This window comes from Lacerta agilis, chromosome 6 (genome assembly GCF_009819535.1).
Source record: "Lacerta agilis isolate rLacAgi1 chromosome 6, rLacAgi1.pri, whole genome shotgun sequence".
Lineage (NCBI taxonomy): Eukaryota > Metazoa > Chordata > Lepidosauria > Squamata > Lacertidae > Lacerta > Lacerta agilis.
The window spans coordinates 51,522,446-51,545,747 of record NC_046317.1 but is presented as its reverse complement, the minus strand read 5'-3'; the positions used below and the strand labels follow the sequence as shown (position 1 = coordinate 51,545,747).

Genomic DNA, 23,302 nt, shown 5'->3' with positions numbered 1-23,302 from the left:
GTGGCCATTTAACTTATTTTTGTCATTGGCTATATAACAATTTAGATATGAGTCAGGTGAATTAGTTTTCTATAATTGCATGACAAAGATTTTGTCAAATGATTACTTGTATTTAAACTGAGAACTTCTGCAGTTACCCAGCACAATGAAATGCACAGATATGCTGTGTATATTTAATGTTTTCATAGCTGCATACCTCTTTTGTTTTTAGTTTTTTTTTTGCCTTTGAAATTACCGGTACCTACAACTACCGGTATGTTGTGAAATGCAGTGAACTGTATTTGCATCAGTTTTTCTTTTTGAAACTGAAAATGCTTTGTCTCTATCAGATCTGTAAAAACCGGCCCTTCTGGCAAAACCAGATTAGCAAATTTACAGAACTGTGGTGAGAACATTCTGGCTTGTCTAGTTTAAACAACCAGGGCTGCAGTTTGGGGCATATTTAGGCTTTAATCCTAACCAGATCTACACAGAAGTAAATCCTATTGGATTCAATGGGGGCTTTCTACCAAGTCAGTGGGTTTAGGATTGCAGTCTTACCTAGGGGCAAGCAAGCTCCATTGAATTCAGTGTGACTTCTGAGTAGACATGGTTAGGATTGTAGACTTAGGCTATGAGCCTACACGGACTTATCCCATTGAATTTAAACAAAACAAAAAAATCCTTCCAGTAGCACCATTGAAATTAGTGTGGTTTACTTCTGTATAGACATGTACTTGTGTGTTACATGGTATTGGATGTGTGAAGGCTTACTGAACTCAGCGGGACTTATTTACAAATATACATGTCTAGAAATCGCACATGTTTCTTAAAAGCATCACGATCGCTTTCACTTTCTTGTCACTTTTAAATTTTATTTTAGCTTTCAATGCCTAAGACCAGAGTCAGAAATCTCATTTAAAAAACAAACCCCCAAACACCCTGTGCTTCTTGAGAGTATTTTAGGGTATACAGTACAACGTAGTTAACAGTTACAGGTAGGTTGCCGTGTTGGTCTGCCATAGTCAAAACAAAATAAAATAAAAAATTCCTTCCAGTAGCACCTTAGAGACCAACTAAGTTTGTTCTTGGTATGAGCTTTCGTGTGCATGCACACTTCTTCAGATACACTGAAACGGAAGTCACTAGACCCTTAAATATAGTGAGGGAGTGGGGAGGGGTATTACTCAGAAGGGTAGTGGGAATGGGTGTGGTGATCAGCTGATAGGTGTGGAAAACCAGGCTGTAGACGACTGTTAACGACTGCAATTTGGTCTTACAGGGAAAGGCAAGGGGTGAGACGTAGTTAACAGTATAGATCACTGAGGGTTAAATCCCCTCCGTATTACAACAAGAGAAAGAAAAGGACAGCAGCCGAACAAAACGAACAGAAATGTCGCTTCTACAAAGGATACAATCCGATGCACATTTATTTGGAAGCAAGGAGCCCCGCTGGGCTCAATGGCACTTACTTCCGAGCAAATACGTGTAGGATCGGGTTATACAAGCCTCGCTGCTCAAATTAAAAATAATAATAACCCAAACGCGCTCAATCTACCTTAAGCGCAGCTTATTTGCATCCAGAAACCGCCCCCCCAACTGCATTGGGCTGTTTGTGTTTTGGTACCCTCTGCTATGATGTCATCACGTCTGTGAGGTCACGGTGCGCGGTGACGCTGCAACGTCGGCGTGCCCTGCGTGCTACTCGCTCGTTTGCTTTTCTCGCTCGCTCCCCCCTCCCCCCCATGCAGCTTTGAGGAGGCGGTAGTGGCTGCTCACGGGCAGCCCGGGGCCTAGTGGAAGGGGCCGGGCTGGCGCGGGCAGAGGGGCTCCCGTCGCCATGGAGGGGATGGAAGTGGACCTGGACGCCGAGTTGATGCAGAAGTTCAGCTGCCTGGGAACCACCGACAAGGACGTGCTCATTGGCGAGTTCCAGCGGCTTCTCGGCTTTCAGCTCAGCCCCGCCGGCTGCGCCTTCTTCCTGGACATGACGAACTGGTACAGCCCTGAGGGGAAGCAGGGCAGCGCGCGGGGAGGCGGGTGGGGAAGGTGGGCCGCGGCTGGGGGGTGGGGGAGGCGCGTGGGTTGACCGGGCGTCTTGGCCGTGTCTTCTCGGGAGGGCTGAGCGCAGGAGGCCCTGGCGGGGCTGACTTTGCCAGGCCCAGCTCGCTCTTCCAGTCCTGGGGAAGTTGCCCCGCCAAGGAAGTCCGGGCGAGGGCTGGATCCCGAACGCGCTGGCGGCGGGGGAGCAGTGTCGCGTCTCCTCTGTCTCTCTCTAAGGTGGACCAGCTCCGTCCAATGTAAACAACCCCAGTGTGACGCGTCTTCACTCGCGGAGCATGTCATGCAAGTGCCGCCAAAATATAAAGGAGCAGTAGTCGCTTCTCTCTCTCCCCCCCCCCCCCCCGTAAAGGCATTTGGATGAGGCCCTCTTTGGACAGAAGTAGGCGTCATCTTGGGTCCACATCCGTGGGTCTTCTTGTTCTCCTTAAAGGCTTCGTGCTTCGTGACAGGTTCTGTCATGTTATGGTTTCGTTTCTAATTGTCTCTCTATATATTCAGCAATGCAAAAAGGGTCTGTTCGTTAGAGTGAAAGCCAGATGTTTTCTTCTTAGCTGGAATACAGTTCATATGATCCCAGTGGTTGGATTGCATAGTGGGAATGTGGATTATTAGCTCTTACAGGTTCAGAGTTTGGGAAAACATCTTCTCTTGGCATTGTTCACTAGTTTCTTCTGCCAGGTTTATAATTAAAAGTTGACAGTGTCTGAAATATGGGGTCAGCTGTCAAGGATTTATGTATAATCGGATATTGATTTGTTCTCCTTTTCAGTGTTTTACTTCACAGCTATCCTGTGAGGTTGGCTAGTCAATTTATTATTATTATTATTATTATTATTATTATTATTATTATTATTTGTTGGGGGTTTCAAGCTTAGGGGCTGTGCAGTGAGTCCATGATAGAAGCAAGGCTTGGATTTCTAGACCCAATCCCAGTTCTCTATCAGTAGGATCACACTGTAAACATTGGAGGTCAAATAATTTACAGTATGGGTAATTGTGGGCCATGGGTTGGGCCAGTCACATCTGTATGGGCCACAGTTGAAAAGTCTGGAATCATACAAATCACAACTTTAATTACTACTTCCTAAAGAATGTCGAATTCTCAGGTTTGTAAACTAGAGGTTCTAAAAAGCCATGCCTGCAGCGTGTGAGAATGTGGTGGAGAGGTGTGGTGTTGGAGCATGTTTTCAGTGGCTAGCTCTTCCTGTATCTTCCTCATACTTTTCCTGCTGTCAATCTACTACATGCATAACCTTCCTCAATCCTTTCACCCACCAACTTTGCTTTACAAAAAAATGCCACTCTATTAAAAATATTATAATTGGAACTAAATACAAAAATGTGTGTACACGTATAAAATTATTTTGAGCATGGGGTATCCAACACCTTGATAGCAAATTAAAGCTCAAACTGCTGAACAAGGGAGCATGAAAAGTATATTCTTGCCACATTTCAACCATACATGGAAATCCAGTTGAAATTAATGAAGTAAACATGATTAGGATTGGACTTATAAATAAGACACCAGTAACTGGTTTTCTGTCTTGTGTATCATTTCTTCATTTTCTTTGTCAAGTATGTATTTTACACTTTTTCCAAGGATCTCAGCTTGGTGTGCATAAGCGTCTCATTTTATCCCAAGAAAAATAAGAGGTACTTGTAGGTATGGGTTATGCCTAGACTAGAACCTAGACTATGTCTGGAATATACAATTTCAAAATGTAGGTAGGGACTTGCATAATTGCATGCTTCATTACGGGGGGAAATGATTCCTACAGAAAGCAAGTAAGTCAAGAAGAAGAAACCTATGATGGCACTCTCTACCTTTACATACGAGTTCACTGTGTGAAGGGTTTTATATTGGTGTGTAACAACATTTGTCGGGAGCCCCCACTTGCTGTCTGATGTTGTGGCCCTTGGAAAAGGGTGGGGTCCAGCTGTAGAGTGCAGGGATACTAAAAATAATTGGTTTATTTCATTACACTTCCAGTTAAAAGATCCCTGGTATCAATATACATAAAGATCCTCTCTTTGAGATGCTGGAGATCTGCATCTAATCTGTGTCACAGATAGTGGGTTAAATTAACCAGTCTTCTACTTTAGGACATGTAAAGCCATACTATAGGAGGAGATCAAATGCTTCTTTTTAAATTTTTAAATAACCAAAGTTCCATGTTATGTCTGAACTTTGGCTACTTTAATATTTATGCAATGATTTGTGAACAATTTAGGATCATCAACCATGGTTTGACCTGTTGGAACTAACCATAATCTAAACTAACTAGAGTTCCCAGAGTTTAAACACAACATAGGAGAGCATGCAGGAAAGTATGCAAGACTGACGTTTGTTGTAGCTTGTGCACATAATGCTAAATTATGGTTTAGGACAGGGGTCAGCAACCTAAGGCCCATGGGCTGGAAGTGGTCCGCGGAGGTCGTTTGTCTGGCCCACAAGCCGCCCCCGAACTGATCTGCCCGCTAGCATGCTGCACTAAACTGGCGCAGCACGGCACAGGGACTCATTTCCGCGGCACCGGAAATCGCATCTGCACATGCACAGACGCCAAAAATCATGGGGTGGGGGCGTGCTCATATGGGCGCACAATCCAGCCCACGGAGGGATCTCTGTGGGACCAATTCGGCCCAGGCAAGATAAACCTTGCTGACCCCTCGTTAAGGTCATGTTCTTCTGTCCAAACTGGCCTTTATTGTTACATTATCCAGCTTGCTACAACTTTACATTATCCAGCTTGCTTGTAAGGGTTGAAGGGTATATTCTGCTCTGCTCCTTCTAATTTGCTCCCCCTATCCCATTTTGGGTCCCACATTATCTGTGGAGTATTCTGTCCTTGCATCCCTGTTAAAACTTGTGGAGTAGAATTCCTGGTAGATGTCTTGTGTTCAGAGGCCTGTAGTAAGACTCCTGTGGGGAGTGTGAAAAAAATAGGTGTTGTACAGGTGCCATTCGTCCTTTTCTGTTTGAGTCTGTTAACCTTGAGAACGTGTGTAGTTTACGCAAATGGTCTCTTTTGAGCTTCAAAAGCAATTTCCCATATTTTTCAATCTTATTTTTATGTACTAAAGAGTTCAATAGGTTTGTAGCTGAATTTCCCCCAGGAATACTATTTGATGCATGAGCTGACTCATATGTATCTAGTGTTATGATGGGTTACTAGGTAAATATGGCCATGCATGTATACATGGAACTAGTCACGATCTTATTCTCTAGCCTGGTTAGTCAGTGGGATACATCAGTATGCTATTTTCTGCTGCTGACAATTTTAACACTGGTGAAAGAAGAAGGATAGACACTATGCAGGTAAACATTAAATTGGCACTCATCTAACCTGCTCTTTGTAAGTCTTTGTTCTCCCCCTTACTTTTGGCCCTCTAGTAGAGCCAGTATAGTTGAGTTGATGTACCTGTGTAACTGTGGTCCCCTTCCTGTGTTTTTAGTAGCTTGGGAGCTGCTACAGAATGGCACCTTTCACCACTGCTCAGTAATACAAAAAGAAAAAAGAAAAAAAGCAAACATGAGAGCTGCTTGCCATGACTTTTTGCCTCACCACTATCATTCCTCCATACAATTGAAATAATGATGGAAGGGGAAGAAGCTGTAGTACAGTCGTACCTCGTGTTATGAACGCTGCGTGTTGCGTTCGTCACGGGTTACGAACGCGTCGAACCCGGAAGTTACTTCCGGGTTTGGCGGTTCGCACATGCGCAGATGCGCAAAATGATGTCATGCGCAGAAGCGCCGAGTCGTTTCGTGCACATGCACAGACACTGCGCTTCAGGATGCGGACCTTTCAGGTTACGAACAGGGCTCCAGAATGGATCCCGTTTGTAACTACAGATATCACTGTATAGATTCCTTCCACATGACCCTGAACTTTGGCTATTGAATAATGTTCAAAGGAGTCATACTGCAAAATCTTATTGCACCACTGTGGCTATGTTTCCCAGGAGAGCAGATCTGATGTGGCACGGAATCATGGGGTAGGCTTCTTATGTGAAACCACTGAAAGTACTGGGTAACAGTGAAAGAGATCTTCTCTTCTTCTGACTTCGCTTCCATTCCTGTTAGCTGCACCAGAATGGCCTGCTGACGATCTACCTGCGAAAGACCTTAATTGCAGCCCTGTAATGTTTACAGTCTTTGAACAGTACAATATATGATAGGATTGTGTTTAGATTAAAAATATTTTTAAAAGTACTGTAGTGTTTTGCCCTTTAAATTACATAATTTCACTTGCTCTGAAAATGTATGACATTGCACTTTGTAGGATAACCCCCCTTACTGTAAACTACCCTGTGATTCTTGGATGAAGGGTGGTATTGAAATTTAATAAATAATAATAACTTGTGGTCACTAATATGTCCATAGGAACAGTATTCCATTGCCTTGCAACAAAAATGTTATTATTTGATACTGGATAGTACTTTACAAAGAGCCTGGTGGTTGTTTTTTTTAAAAAAAGGTTACTCAGTCTGAATATTAGATATTTGGGTGTATAGCGAAGATATTTTACTGCCAGTTCATCTATGAGAAGTTCTGCTGTTTATTAAATGCTATGCTTAATATGCTGAGCATGCATTCCATTCTTCTCTTCTCCACCAGGTGATATGTAATCTAGAAAGCCTGCTGACTTTGAAAACATATCTAGTACCTTAAGTTTAGATACTGCGATTAGTGAGCTGTCTTGAGCCAATTTAGCATTTAACATTTTCTAACTCCTTTAACGTTATGTTTCAACTTGTCTGAACATGTTCTAGTTCTTAATGGTGTAGAGTTGCCATCTGTCTGGTTTTAAACTGGCCTAATAGTAGGTTTCACCTCTTTTTTTTCTTTGGGTGGTGATTGTTTTATTTTTAGCTCATTCTCAGTGGCCAGTAAAATTTGCATTTCTTTAAATGAATTGTATACATACACATGTGGGACGCAGGTGGTGCTGTGGGTTAAACCACAGAGCCTAGGGCTTGCCGATCAGAAGGTTGGCGGTTCGAATCCCTGCAAGGGGGTGAGCTCCCGTTGCTCGGTCCCTGCTCCTGCCAACCTAGCAGTTCAAAAGCATGTCAAAGTGCAAGTAGATAAATAGGTACCGCTCCGGCGGGAAGGTAAATGGCGTTTCCGTGCACTGCTCTGGTTCGCCAGAAGTGGCTTAGTCATGCTGGCCACATGACCCGGAAGCTGTACGCCGGCTCCCTCGGCCAGTAACGCAAGATGAGCGCCGCAACCCCAGAGTTGTCCGCGACTAGACCTAATGGTCAGGGGTCCCTTTACCTTTATACATACACACATGAGTGGGCTCTTCTGTTTTGAAGTTGAACAACCTCCCTGCGGTAAAGTTTACTGTAATTTAAAGATACTAGACTGCAGTGGTTTTGAAAAAGTGTATATTCTAAGCAAATACCTGCTTTTTAGAGACTGTGATAGAGTTGTGGCATGACTCTGGGCTGAAACAGTTTATCCTGACACATTTCAATCTGGATTCAGACCTGGTTATGGGACTGAATCGCTCTTGCTCACCGTGATGGATGACCTTTATCTTGCAAAGGGCAAGGAATGTGGCCCTGTTATTCTTGTTTGATTTCTCAGTGGTTTTAGATGTTATTAAGCATGCCAACCTTCTGAGCCCACTTAGTGTAGCAAGTATTGGAGGCAGGGTTGGATTAAAAGAATAGCGTTGGATGATTGTCTTTCAGTCATCTGGCAATGGTGCTGTAAGGTGGCATAGGATACTATCTTGTCTCCAAGGCTGTTTAATATTTACATGAAGCCATTGGAGATTTGGAGTGAGGTCTCATTATTACACTGATACCCAGCTCTATTTCTCTGTAACATCTGAATCAGGGGGACTCATGGATATCCAATGAGCCTGCATGTTGGAAAATTAAGATAAAGACAGTACTTATTCACTTAGTGCATAACTGTGGAACTTGCTCCCACGGGAGGTGGTGTCCCTTCCAACTCTACAACTCTATGATTCTTTAATCTAGTTGAGATTCCTGCATTGCAGGGGATTGGACTAGATGCCCCTCAGGATCCCTTCCAACTCTGCAATTCTCAGATTCTGTGTAAGTCCTGAACTGGTGCCTAGACTCAGTAGTGTGCTAGATGAGGGACAATAAACTGAATTTGGCAAGATGGAAGCACTGTGGGTGGGTGGTTTCTGAATCTGGATTAATTGGTCAGTTGCCTGCTTTGGATAGGGTCATACTCCCCCTGAAAGATCAGATTCATGGTCTGGGTGTGCTTCTGGATCCATCTGCCACTATTGGAGTGTCTTCTAAGAGCTACAGTTGATATGACAGCTGTGTCTATTTCTGGACCAGGATAGCCTGACTGCTGTCATCCATGTGCTGGTAACTCCCAGGCTAGATTACTGCATTGTGCTCAATGTAGGGCTTCCCTTGAGGTTGGTCTGCAAGCTACCGGTACAGCTCATGCAAAATGTGACTGCTCAACTGCTTACTGGGGCAGCATATCACCAACATGTTGCCTCTCTATTGAAAGAATCAGTCTGGCTGCCAGTTAGCTACCAGGCTATGTTCTTTGTGCTGGTTTATAAAGTCTTATACAGCTAGGGATCATGATACCTGAAAGAGCATATCACTTGTTATATATCCAATAAATCACTGTACTTTGAAAGTCAGGGCTTCTTGCAGATACCATCTTATCAGGAAGTCTGTTCCATATAATGTAGTAATGGGGCTGTTCATGTTCCTTTGGAATTCTCCCCTTGAATGTGCTGTCTATTTATTTTTTGGCACTTACTAAAGACCTTCTTCTTTCAACACGCCATTTAAACTGAGATCTTTCCCAGTCTGCATCTGTACTGAGATTGTTTTAAATATGTTTGTATTGGTTTATCACTTACTACTTGCAGCCCTGTGCTCCTGTGGTAAGAAAGGCAGAACATAAAGTAGATAAATATACTTTTGGGGGGCATTGGGTAAGAGGGATTGGTAAAAATCTGAAGCACTTCTGCTGGCCCTGAGCAGCTATTGAATACAACACATTGATCGTTTGACATATGTGGTATTGATTAGATCCAGGCTGCTAGCTAAACCTATTTCTCACTGAAATCACTGTGACAAGTTAGTGATGACTTGAGTCCCATTGATTCAGTGGGGCATAATTACAACTAACTTAGTCTGGATCCAATCCAATGAACCTAATGTCTAGACTTGCTGCTGTTGATCCTTTCATTTCACTTTCACTATAAGATCTACTCTGGACCCACCATAAGTGCTTTGCCTGGCTGGAATGTCCTTAAAAAATAGGGGCATTTTTGCCATTCAAATATTTTATTGCTTTTTCACATAAAATAAACCTAATTTGAAATATAAGCAACAACAATAGCAGCTAGTCTCTTGCTTGCTTGGATAGAGGAGAATAAGGAAGGCAGAATGGAAAAACATGGCTTTTGGGTGGCTGGCTGGAATGTTGTAAAGAACGCTTATTCTGCCTGTTTGTGCTTCTGACTTGCTCCATTGCTAGGGGGTAAGTATCCTGTCTTTAACCGAGGTAGTGGTTGGGGAAAACCACCACAGATACTGTAAACATAAAGCAGGCTGTGTTCCCTTTCCTGGACAAAAAACCAGCATCGGCATTCAAAGATGCAAATTCTCCTCTTGCACCCACATTGGGGGATGTTGTCATCAGCCAAACCTGCCAGGTGAAAGGGGAAGAGAGACAGGGTGTGTGTTTTTAAAAAGTTTGCCAAACTTTTATCAGATCATCCTAGAAGAGGGAAGGTGGGGGGCAAAGCTAAGTCAGATTCCTCTATACATGTCAGCACAGACAGAGAACGGTTGGGGGCGGGATCACAGTTGGTTCCAGATTAAAATTGTAACCCCACAAAAATATTTCCTTAAAAATGTTTGGTGCTGGTAGCATGGAACTGACATCTCCCCTCCACTTAACATCTCCAGTCCAGCATATGGAGAGGCACAGGTTCCCTATCCCAGATCTAGACATTATGAACCTGGTTGGGTCTGGAAATTTCAAGGTGGGTGTTAAAATAGTAAAGAGATTTTTGCAGGATTTCAGAATTTGAGCAGCAGTGACGGTAAAGTGTAGTCTTGGTGCTTTGAAGTGCTATGCAGGTTGACTCAGGTCCTAACCTTGCACAATTTTCAGATTTTTCTCTGCTAATGTGAGAACTAGAAACTGATCTCTTTTGGAATAAAAACTGGGGTTCTTGGAAAACTAGATACATCATGCTACAGTGCTCATACATAAAAAATGCACCCATATCTGTTGCAAGCATTTTCTATGCAGATATTCAAACAATAAAATTCAAATACATTTTATTTCTAAATATTTTTCCTAGATTCCTAACAGGCAGGATTCAAAAACATGGATATGTTGTAAGCACTAGCATATTTTTTTTGCCCCACAATCCAGATTTGGTGTCTAGAGAAAAACTGGCAGATGACCAGTGAGAGAGTGCATCCAGTGTTCTCTGTGTGCATACTCCCCTGCATCCAGGAGGCATCTGTTGCAATGATGGCATTGCATTTTATGCAATACTACAGTAGTAGTATCTGTTTCCTTCCTCCCACCCACCACCCAGCCTTTTCAAGCTTGGAAACACTGATATATCACAGGTAGCTGTATCCTGCTTTTTTTAGTTGAGGGATATGGAAAACATAATATGTTTTGTCCCCAGGCAGAAAGAAGGTGAGCAGTGTTGGTGGCTGAATATGGGGTATTTAATAGGGCTTCTAAGCCAGCCAGCCCCCCCCCCCCCCCCCGTTTAGTATTTTCAATTATTTTGTATAATGCCTCTCTCTGACACTCTTCTGAGGAGCTAGCTTGTTGTTGTTTAGTTGTTTAGTCATGTCCAACTCTTCGTGACCCCATGGACCAGAGCACGCCAGGCACTCCTGTCTTCCGCTGCCTCCCGCAGTTTGGTCAGACTCATGTTGGTAGCTTCGAGGAGCTAACTAGCTTCATTTAAAAGCAGTATCAACAGTGACTTTTTCTGCAGACCATGTGGTGAATCATAGTCAGTGTTGTACAAATACACCTAACTTCTGTAATCTAACTAAATTATAAGAAAAGACGCTAGAGTAACTAACCTAGGCTGAAGAGGGCAGGTAAGGAGAAGAAGCTTGAGGCAACTAAACATACTAATCAAAGCACTGTTTCTGGTCCCTTGGACAAGACTAGGATGCACAATAAATGGGTTATTTGAAATTAATATGTGTATGTAGAATTTGTAAAGTGATGTTTCAGTAAGATTTCTTACATGGATACAAATAAACTTGGGAGGGAGGGCAGGCAGGGGTTAGGTGACAGAATTCCCAGATGCTTTAAATAGCCCTGAGGCACAAAAGCTCATTTTATAGTATATCAGTTTCATTTCTGCTACAAACTCTGATAGGCAGCCCTGTGGAAATTTTGCTCTTCAAAGTTCATGCTTGACTGTGAACATGCCTTTTGTACTGCTACTGCTGGTGGGACGTGAAAGATTATCTTACCATTCCCAAGGGTTTCATTGAAAAGGTTTGAAAGTGTATCTAGTCATAGAATAATATAAACATAGAATTGTAGAGTTGGAAGGGACCCCAATTGTAATCTAGTCAGTTTCCTGAAACAGGGTGTAGTTCCAAAGTGGATATTTACACTGATTGTCTTTGCTTAAAATCGAATGAATAAGAAAAAATGCTGTTTGAATTGTTACTGGTTCTTTAATCATATGACTTTGAAGGTATTCACCATGTATTGTCTTCTCTCTCAGGTTTCTGTACAGACTCTGTGGGCGTATCCTAGAATAGCTCTGTGGCAATGAGCACTTGTTCAGTTGAACTTCAGTCAGACATTTGCTTTGTCATCCTGACTCGGCTGGTGTTTCTCCCCCACCCTTGCTCTTTTCTAATATTTCCATTTTTAAAAATTAACTCTAGAATTCGTCATCCTCTTCTTATTGAAAAAGTCAAAGACTGAAACTAACTAGTGCACTCATTTTGTTTCTAATATAGCAATGTATAGAAAAAAATATGTTTAAAATACATTAAGAGAATGAGATAGCAAGTCTGCTTTTCAGTTTCCATTGCCTTCAGTTAGATTTTAACTGGAACAGACATTGAAACCATTCCAAGTGGCAAAGCTGGGTGATGAAATATGACACATGGAGGGGAGGAGAATTGGCAATGAGCCCTGATGCACAAATAGCCCTTTCCCCTTTGAAGCATATTTACAAGATGGAAAATAAAAACATTGCCAGCTGTGGGGTTTTCTGGTTTTTTTGTTGAGAGAAATATTTTGAGAAATGTTCCGCAATATGTATTGTGTGGCTGTCATCCCTATATCAACATGGAATAATTTTGTTAGCATTTATGCACTTTACGTGTACAGCATGGGGCATCTGAAAGCACCTGCATTTTTAATAGGCTGCAGGAAGGTGGTGGGAGGTTGGCTGGTGGGGGGCACTGTGCAGCATGAATTACTTTCTTCTTTTTCACCTCTAGTGAGTTCCATCTCTGGTCAGAACAGAAGGGAAGATATTTCGGTGAAACAAATTAGCATATTTACTGACTGATTTGAACAGGAGTTTCTTGACATATCCCCATTATGAGTTACATAAAGCTCATTTTGTATAGAAGCAGCTAGCAGCTGGTGACATAAAGCATTTGTTTCCACTTAGTGGTTAATGTGACATGCACCTATCCCATACCATTTGACTGAGCTGGCATTTTTAAATATAGCCCTGTCTTCCTGGTTTATAAAAGTTGTAGTGCAGGATTACTCAAAGCCTAGACCTCTGATTGCCCAAGCACCTAAAATATGATGTTGTAACTTACAGTTTGGAAATATTTTTTCCAATAATTATAATAGCATTATTGATTATGTGCAATATACACTCTCTCTGTGAGCTGAATGGAACTGTGTGGATAAGCTTTTAGGATATTTGCCCAGTGGGAAATTTCTGCAACCCATGCATATCATGTTTATAAAGCATGCATAGAAATCCATTGCTCACTAGTTCCTGTTTTCACATAAAGGTAAAGGGACCCCTGACCGTTAGGTCGAGTCGCGGATGACTCTGGGGTTGCGGCGCTCTTCTCGATTTACTGGCCAAGGGAGCCAGCGTACAGCTTCCAGGTCATGTGGCCAGCATGACTAAGCCATTTCTGGTGAACCAGAGCAGCGCACGGAAATGGCGTTTACCTTCCCGCTGGAGTGGTACCTATTTATCTACTTGCATTTTGTGCTTTCGAACTGCTAGGTTGGCAGGAGCAGGGACCGAGCAATGGGACCTCACCCCGTTGCGGGGATTCAAACCACCGACTTCGTGATCGGTAAGCCCTGGCCTAGGCTCTGTGGTTTAACCCACAGCGCGACCCGCATCCTTTTGTTTTCACATAGCTGTCAATAATAACGATAACAGAGCCACCTCCTCCTCCTTGTGTGCTTCCTTCACATAACAGTCTGCATTCTAGGAAATCATCTTATCTGAAAAAAATCAGGGTTAGGGGTTAGTACTAACGTGTTCCTTCTGCCTTTTATCCATTCTCTAAACTTTGTTCAGCAAACAAATAATGCAATATGTTCAGTCCAGTCCACCCTGTGTACAGTACCCATATGGAATAATGTCCATAAGCTATAGCAGAGCACTGTGTATTCTTCTCTAAGTGGTCATTCAGCATGCTAAGCTGATACAGGAAAGGAAGGTCTCTGTGTGCCCTTAAATCCCCATTCAGCTGGCCCTCTTCAGCTTGGTCAAGAAACCAGCTTTCATGTTATTTGATTGGCAGCTGAATGGGGAGATGGGAGATCACACAGGCTGACTGTTCCATGTAACAGCATGGTATAATGTCTGTATACAGTGGTGCCCCGCTAGACGAAAAACTCGCTAGACGAAGGCATTCGTCTAGCGGAAGACTGCCCCGCTAGACGAAAAAGTCTATGGGGCTGCCTCGCAAGACGAAAAATTTTCGTCTTTTTTTCTCTTTTCGTTTTGCGGAGCGCGGCTGTCATTGCCGCTCCGCAAGACGGAAAACCCGCTAGACGAAAATTTTCGCAGAACGAATTATTTTCGTCTAGCAGGGCACCACTGTACATGCTTACACTACAGAGGTGTGGCAAACAGGGTTTCTGCGTAATTGCTGGTGGTGGATTTGATTAAGTCTGGTTTGTTATTGACATCCTGGGCATCAGTGAACTGAAATGGACGGGAATGGGCGAATTCAGTTCGGATGGCCATCATATCTACTACTGTGGGCAAGAATCCCAAAGAAGAAATGGAGTGGCCCTCATAGTCAACAAAAGAGTGGCGAAAGCTATACTGGGATGCAATCTCAAAAATTATAGAATGATCTCGTTACGAATCCAAGCCAGACCTTTTAACATCACAGTAATCCAGGTTTATGCACCAACTACCGGTGCTGAAGAAACTGAAATTGACCATTTCTATGAAGACTTACAACACCTTCTAGAAATGACACCAAAAAAAGGATGTTCTTCTCATTATAGGGGATTGGAATGCTAAAGTAGGGAGTCAAGAGATAAAAGGAACAACTGGCAAGTTTGGCCTTGGAGTTCAAAATGAAGCGGGGCAAAGGCTAATAGAGTTCTGTCAAGAGAACAAGCTGGTCATCACAAATACTTTTTTCCAACAACACAAGAGACGACTCTACACATGGACATCACCAGATGAGCAGCATCAAAATCAGATTGATTATATTCTCTGCAGCCAAAGATGGAGAAGCTCTATACAGTCAGCAAAAACAAGACCTGGAGCTGACTGTGGCTCAGATCATCAGCTTCGTATAGCAAAATTCCAGCTTAAACTGAAGAAAGTAGGAAAAACCACTGGGCCAGTAAGACACAATCTAAATGAAATCCTTTATGAATACACAGTGGAAGTGAGGATCAGGTTTAAGGATCTAGAGTTGGTGGACAGAGTGCCTGAAGAACTATGGATGGAGGCTCGTAACATTATACAGGGGCAGCAACGAAAACCATCCCAATGAAAAGGAAATGCAAGAAACCAAAGTGGCTGTCAAATGAGGCCTTACAAATAGCGGGGGAAAGAAGGCAAGCAAAATGCGAGGGAGATAGTGAAAGATACAGGAAATTGAATGCAGATTTCCAAAAAATAGCAAGGAGAGACAAGAGGGCCTTCGTAAATAAGCAATGCAAAGAAATAGAGGAAAACAACAGAATGGGAAAAACCAGAGATGTATGGAAGTGAGAGCTGGACCATAAAGAAGGCTGATTGCCGAAGAATTGATGCTTTTGAATTATGGTGCTGGAGGAGACTCTTGAGAGTCTCATGGACTGCAAGAAGATCAAACCTATCCATTCTGAAGGAAATCAGCCCTGAGTGCTCACTGGAAGGACATATCCTGAAGTTGAGGCTCCAATACTTTGGCCACCTCATGAGAAGAGAAGACTCCCTGGAAAAGACCTTGATGTTGGGAAAGATGGAGGGCACAAGGAGAAGGGGACAGTAGCAGACAAGACGGTTGGACATTGTTCTCGAAGCTACCAACGTGAGTCTGACCAAACTGCGAGAGGCAGTGGAAGACAAGAGTGCCTGGTGTGCTCTGGTCCATGGGGTCACGAAGAGTCGGACATGACTAAACAACAACAATGGTTTGTTACAGTTTTCAGTTTTGTTTTGCTTTGTTTAAACTTATTTTTTATTAAAGATTTCTTGTTTTACAAAAGTATGTTACATTTTGTACAGATGAGTTTCATTTGTTGAGACATTAGTGTTACATTAGGAAGAAAAGGGAGAAAGGGGTGGGGGTCATGGTGAGGGGTTGGGGTCAGGTGGCAATTCTTCTGTTCTACTTAATGTATGTGTGGGGTTTTGTGGCAGTGTCACTTGTGCAGGTTCTCTTTACTATTCACTTGTGTTCTTTTGGTGGTGAAAGAGGTTGGGGTTGGCCTTGGGTGTGGCTGTTTGTTTGTGATTGGCTGTAGTGAACATTGTATTCATGTGTGAGTGGGGTGGGTGGGTGTTTTTGTATCAGGTTAGCCATATTGATTCTTATGTTGTTGGCAGATTCTTGTCATTGTCGTGTTGGGCTGTACTGTATATGTGATATAGGGGAGCCATACCAGGGTGAAGGCATCTTTTTCTGTTTGTTCCCTTGTCAGTTTCAGTTTGTTGGTTAGTTTTTCTAATAAGTCTGTTTCCTATACTATTTGATACCATTGATCCATGCTTACTCCTGACAGGTCTCTCCAATGTCTGGCTATGATATTTCTGGCTACTGAGAGTAGGTGGCTTATGAGCTCTTTTATGATGTGAGTGGGCATTATTATCTTGGAAGATGTTTAGTAGGGTCAGTTCTGGGGTGACTTCTAATACTTGCTTTTAGTTATTTTGCATATTTCTTATATGATTGTTGTCCAGAATAGTTGGATTTTGGGGCATTCCCACCACATCCTCTCCAGCATTTTGGTGATGTTCCTGGGCATATTAACGCTAGTCTTGGTGTTAGGTACCATCTGTAAGTGAGTTTCTATGGTTTGTTACAGTTTTCTGTTTTGTACTTAAACATTCAGTTTTGTACTTAAACATTACTAATCCTAATGTCACAAACAAGCCAATTCTAATATGATTTGTATTCAGTTTTTATTCAATATACTATATCTTAACTGCTTTTTTAGCATAATTTTTGCAGACAGCAATTACCGGTATTTGATGAGAAGCTTTTTGCTTTTTGTCTGAGTCTAAATGAAAATTGTGAAACCCTGTCTCCAAAAAAAACCCCGTTTTATCTTAGATTTCTAAATTTATTATGAGATAAACTTTTCTGGCCTGAAGTCCACTTCATCAGATACACGAAGTGTAATGATGTGAGTGGGCACGAAGTGTAATGATGTGAGTGTGTGAAGTATAATCCCCAGTTGGCAAGTATATATATATACTGATGAGTGGAAAGGAAAAAATGTAGAAGTTGAAGTCAAATGGCAATGAAATACAAAAAGTACAAATGTCACACTGTACTTTTTGCATTCCATGGTCAGTTAGCTCCAACTATATCTGCCAAGTGAGCATTATACTTTGTGTATCTGTTGAATACATTTCATGTATCTTATGGACTTGGAGCCCACAAAAGTTTACACCATAACAAATGTGTTACTTTAAAGTCTCATAGTCTTATTTTGCTGTACAAACTAACAAAGGTATCACTTAGTAAATTACTTCCCCCTTCAGTTTGTGTTTAAACTTTTAGAGACTCAAATGTATTTGTCCAAAACATTCCCTAATGTCTCTTTATCCATTTTGTGCCAGCACACTGCTCACTTCATATCCACAAGACTCACAAGTCCCTTTCACAGGAGCTTTTCACATTTGTGCCATATGTGCAGAGAAGTAACAGTAGTATTATGTTGGCTGGCCCTACCTTTGACATTCTAATGATTGGCATGATGTTGGAACATCTGCAACGGGGTGCTTATGCATATGCAGCTTTTTGCAGATACCCCATCTCCATGGTGGACATTGGGAATGGGACCTATAGGCACAATCCCATTCTTCCTCCAAATGTATAGTCTGCACATGGAACACAGTCTTTGAGAAGGGCTTTAGTCACAAATCTGAGAAAGTAATGCTCTCATGTTTTAAATGGGATACATTGTTATTTCATTAAGGGGTTATCCCTATTGCAGTATGGTTAAACAAACCTTTTATTCTCTTTCCAGGAACTTACAAGCAGCCATTGGAGCCTACTATGATTTTGAGAGTCCTAACATCAATGTGCCCTCCATGTCCTTTGTTGAAGATGTGACCATAGGAGAAGGAGAATCCATCCCTCCTGACACTCAGTTTACAAAAACATGGAGGATACAAAACACAGGTAAAACAACTCTTCTTGGCTTCTGTCTTGCTACTGGTTGATGATTCCCCTCCTAATAATAATAATAATAATAATTTATAGTAATATAATATAATATAATATAATATAATATAATATAATATAATATAATATAATATAATATAATATAAATACTGTTTTGTAAGGTTATTCAGGAGAATTTTTAAAGCAAATATGTAAGAACGTTTTATTGTTTTTTCCTTAACAATATTTTTCATAGCAGACAGTAACAAGGTAAGAATTGTTCTGTAGGAGTTGAAAATGTTTCTTTGATTTGCATGTGAATACCAGTGTCTGCAAATTAGCTTGCCATGGCAAGTATCCTTTTTCTCTAGCAAACATAATGATCATCTGAGAGAGCCAGTGTGATGTAATGGTTAAGAGCGGTAGACTCGTAATCTGGGGAACCGGGTTCGTGTCTCCGCTCCTCCACATGCAGCTGCTGGGTGACCGTGGGCTAGTCACACTTCTTTGAAGTCTCTCAGACCCACTCACCTCACAGAGTGTTTGTTGTGGGGGAGGAAGGGAAAGGAGAATGTTAACCGCTTTGAGACTCCTTCGGGTAGTGATAAAGCGGGATATCAAATCCAAACTCCTCCTCCTCCTCCTCCTCAAGCTTGGAGTGCAAGAGATCATCCTTGCCATTGTGCTGCATTACAGAGTTTTTCCAAGTACTTCAGCAAACATGGTGCAGTGGAGCTTGGCATTAGATTGAGTGGGGACTGTCTTTGATCTTAATGCTGTTCCTTTGGAGATGCTTGAAGCCCCACTGTTTTACTGAATCAGAAATACAGGGTAATGGTGACCACAATTTTTGTTGGCTAACAAGGCCAGCCAAATTATGGATTCCTGTTCCTCGGAGGCCTATTCAGACATTCAGCCAAATGTGTGAGAGGCTTGACTGTTAAATACAGTCATTGACAATCCAGGTCTGGTAGTTCTAACATGTGGCTGAACAATGGGTTTTCCCAGGTCTTTATTTTTCTGTACCAAATGCTGGAAATGTGCTATTTTTGTTGCATGTCATAAATGCTATGTATCCAGAGCTGGAAAGTAATAAAACTTCTGCAAAATTTTAGCACTTCAGTGTGTTAAGCTTCCTGACACATTCGTACCAGTGTGAATTACTTGTAAAATTTTAAGTGATGTAAATATTTTATTAAATGTCCAAGTCAACAACACAACAGATTTGGGCTGTTGTTCTAGAGTTCAGATGAACCCTGGAAATTAATATAGTTGACACTTTCTTTAGCTGCAATTAGAAACAGATTGGTGAAACTGTTGGGCAAAGGCATAGGCTATCTTGTTTGGTTCAATAATCATTTTTTAAGGATTAGAAAGGAAGAATAAAAAGAAGTGTGGGATATGCTTGATTTTATTTCCCTTGTCTGTTTGGAAAGCAGTTTATGGTGGGGGAGATAAAAACTGAAAGCAATGGCAAGGGGACTCTTAAAACATTTTAGTTGCAATAGCCATTGTGAAATAGCCTTATCTCAAGAGTTTAAATAATAATACTATGATGAAACTTCGAGAAGGGATGAAATGAGGTGAGATGAACAACCCTTGGCACTAATCTACTGGGATATAATTATGAGAAGGAAATGAGATCTGATGCAAGGAAATAGTTCTGCGAACAAATATTGCAATGACAGGATATAATCTGCATTGTTGACCTACCGTATGTATCAGTGCTTTGATTATACGCACAACTTTTGTTCAAAATAATTCCAATAGAAAAAGTCTTGTCATTATATTTTCACACAAAATGCAGTTTTATCTTTTTGGTGTCTGCTATGGGGATTAGATTTGACATAGTAGGAAAAAAATCTCAAACTATTCAGGTATTTCACAGATTCCCAGAGCAACAAAAGGTTCCAGAATTAACATTCAGAATAAATGGACAAAGACATTAATGGCTCTTTTTCTAGCAACTCATCTGATAATTTTCCTTCTCTTAAAAAAACCCAAAACAACACATCCCTAATCAGATTCTCATGGAGTATCTTATGCGTGTTAGTGTCTGATTTACCAGAAAAAAATGGGTGTTGAAATGTTTTTCCCTCTGACATTGGGATTGGGGATTTAGATAGGGGAAACAAAATAATAAACTCATAGCTTAAATCAGTTGATGTCTATTTTTGGGCACTGTATACAGAGATGGCACAATAAATTTCGTTTTATTCAGTAAACTAGTGGAATTAAGAACTTGGGCTTTCAGTCATCTAGTTGTTTCTCTGTTTTCTTTTAAGTCTATCCAGTCTATTTTGTACCGTCAGTGTGGTGAAATGGCTGGAATTTAAATATTCTGCCCATGCCATTATTCTATTAGTTGTTAGAATCTCTTCCTTAACTTTTTCAAAGTCATTCTCAATATAAGCTGAAGCATTTGTTTTCAGTTCCACTGTGATGCGTCAGGTGCATCGTTCGAAATTAGCCAGGTGCCAGGCTCGTTTTGGTCTGGTGCAGGTCCAGTTGCGACCATGTGGAGGTCTCTGGATGCCAGGTTGGCAACTGGTTAAAGCAAAATGTTACCTAGAGAAGAATCAGAAATATTTTAGTTGAAGCTTGAATTTATTTTATTCTGCATTGTTTTATTTGATGTTTTAATGTGTTGTGAACCGCATTGAGATTTGTTCTGTAAAATATAATGCAGTATAGAAATGAAATGAACAACAGCAAGCATCACAGGGGGTGGGGGGGAATGGCACCTAGACATTCCCTTGTGGCAACCTTAACCCAGGTTTAAGGTGCCATTTAGCAATTAGATTATGTATCTGAGTTTCTAACACTGGGTGGAATAAATGCCACTTTTTCAGCTTGTAATTGCTACTTTATTGCTACATTCCTTTCTTTAGTTGTTGTCCTTTAAATTTGAGTCTTGAGCCATCTGTTACGAGTTGCAGAAAACAATGGTAAAAGGAAAACGAGACAATATAGTCTTAAAGTTAAAACTGAGAATTAATACATTACAGTGGTACCTCGACTTACGAGTGACTCGACTTCCACATTTTTCGACTTCCGAATGACCTCCGGAAGCAAAAAAATGGCCGCCGCTTCCGAAATTTTCGACTTCCGAAGGGGAAGTGGCGGCACGATACCTCGACTTACGAGGTTTTCAATGCAGTTTTTTCGACTTGCGAAGTTTTTTTCCGTTCCGAGATGGTGGCTTCGACTTGCGAAGATTTCGACTTATGAGCTCGCCTTCGGAATGGATCAACTTCGTAAGTCGAGGTACCACTGTATTTTAGAGCTACAGGTCTCTGTATGTAAATTCAATTCATGTGAATATGCTACAGGTTCCCTTCCTTCCCACTTGTATGTTCCCAGTATTTCCTTGTCTGGTGTCCTCCAATCATACTTTGCCACAGTATCTGAAGTGTCAGATAATTGTTAGTGCTAACCAGAGTGAGCATTAGTGCCAACCAAAATTGCCCCCAAACTAGTTTTTGGAAATTCATTTCAAGCCATGTTTTTAAAACATGTTATTGTTCATGCTAATCACAAAATTAACTTCATGGTATTTTCCTGGTTTTCCAAATCACTTTGTACAGTGTCAGAAAGTGATATTTGAGCCATAGTGCTTACTATTTGGAATCAGTATTTTTTATTGTTGGACTACTAATCATAAAACTGAGACTTTTAACAACAACAACAACAACAACAACAACAACAACAACAACAACAACAACAGCTTTGTTCAATGGTTAATGGAAACAGTCATACACCACATAGACTTGCATGCTCTTAAATTATAGCTGTTGGTATGCTGATTTAAATTCTTCAGAGAGCCTTGGGGTTTGTGTGACAATTCATGTTAGAATTTGAGCAGAATTTTCTTTCTGCTCCTGAAAGTAAGGGTGAATTTAGACACATGTATTTCACAACAAAGCAGCTTTTTCTGAATTCATGAATGTATAATTCATGTCCCTACCATATATTAATGTGTATGTACCAGTAGTTAATGTGCATAACAGAAACATGCCTTTGACTTGCTGCACAGAAGGAACTTTCATTTGTTGCATTGGTGACATGTCGTGTTCATGGACATGTGTGTCAGTTCATGATAGGGGTTATGTGCACACACAACAAAGAGTTGCTTGGACATAAGTATGCATCCGAGTCAGTCATTACGCTTAGCAATGAAGATGTGCAATACAACTTCCGTTTACTAAGCGTTTACAGATGTTTACGCTTGCTTAATGGGATGAAACACATTTTAATGATAAATTTGCTATCTGTTAATGACCATGTTGAGTCATTTAAGTAGCTTCTCCATTGACAAATGCTTTAATGTAATCTTCACTGAATCTCAGGGACAGAAGCATGGCCTCCAGGTGTTTGTCTTAAATATGTCGGCGGAGACCAGTTTGGCCATGTGAACATGGTGATGGTCCGATCATTGGAGCCCCAGGAGATTGCAGATGTCAGCGTACAGATGTGCAGCCCTAGTACTGCAGGAATGTATCAAGGACAGTGGCGAATGTGCACTGCCACAGGACTTTATTATGGAGGTAAGTGCCTTTTGGCAGGTGTGAGACAAGGATCACTGTCAATATGTTGCTGAAGATTGCTTCCCTTAAAGAGGCCACTGCAGCCCCTTTTTAGGGGGCCAATGCACAACATGAATGTTTTATTTTTATTTTTCAAAACTCAGATCCTACCAATCTTCTGAGGAACTCAATATCATTAACAAACTATTTCAAAATATAGAGTAACTGCTAAGTTATGGGAAACTTTGCACATCTTAAAAAGTTACCTTTCATGGCAAAGCAGCAACAACGACAAACAAACCCTGAACCCAACAAAAATTCCATGTAATTCCAATATTTTATAATCTGGGACACAAACTATTTCAAGTCTTTGAAAGTATTAAAGGTATTAATTGTTAGGTTGATTCACTTGTCTGTTTTGCTGTGTAGCTAACATAGGAGAGATGGAACGAAATATATTAAAAGAACACTGTACAGAAGCACATTAAACTGCAACATTTGTTGTAGATCCCACTTGTGAGATTTGATTGCTGATTTTTCTGTTCGTTTTTATTTCCTGTTGATAATTGGCATGTTTAACAACTTTCACCCCCCAAATGATGGTATTTCTTTCAAGTGAAAGATGTGACTTCCACTGAATTTTCTTTTTTGGAGTCTTTTTGTATAATTCTTTTCATGCTTGGGAATGACTAGAATAAATACCAAGATTAACAGAAGGTGGCAGTATTTCACTATCTTCAAACTTTCGGAATGCCGAATACTAAAACATTCAGGCTGGCTTTGAGCAAACAATGAGCCCTGTTGTAATACCTCCCATGTATTTTAAATGTGGTCCATATTGATATCACAAGGATTTGGCATTTTTGTTTCTTAGGTTTGATCATAAGCAGCATGCTGTTTGAGAGGTATTGAAATTAAGT

At 41.2% G+C, this 23,302-nt stretch overlaps 1 protein-coding gene across 1 annotated transcript in view; it reads left to right on the top strand.

The window, feature by feature from the left end:
- Positions 1-1,687: 1,687 nt before the first annotated feature.
- Positions 1,688-23,302, top strand: part of ILRUN (inflammation and lipid regulator with UBA-like and NBR1-like domains) — a 29,500-nt gene continuing 7,885 nt past the window's right edge. The window contains exons 1-3 of the mRNA XM_033152636.1: positions 1,688-1,977; positions 17,720-17,874; positions 22,206-22,403. Of these exons, the coding sequence (XP_033008527.1) occupies positions 1,820-1,977; positions 17,720-17,874; positions 22,206-22,403 (511 nt within the window). The 5' untranslated portion in view covers positions 1,688-1,819. The remainder of the gene's footprint in view (positions 1,978-17,719; positions 17,875-22,205; positions 22,404-23,302) is intronic.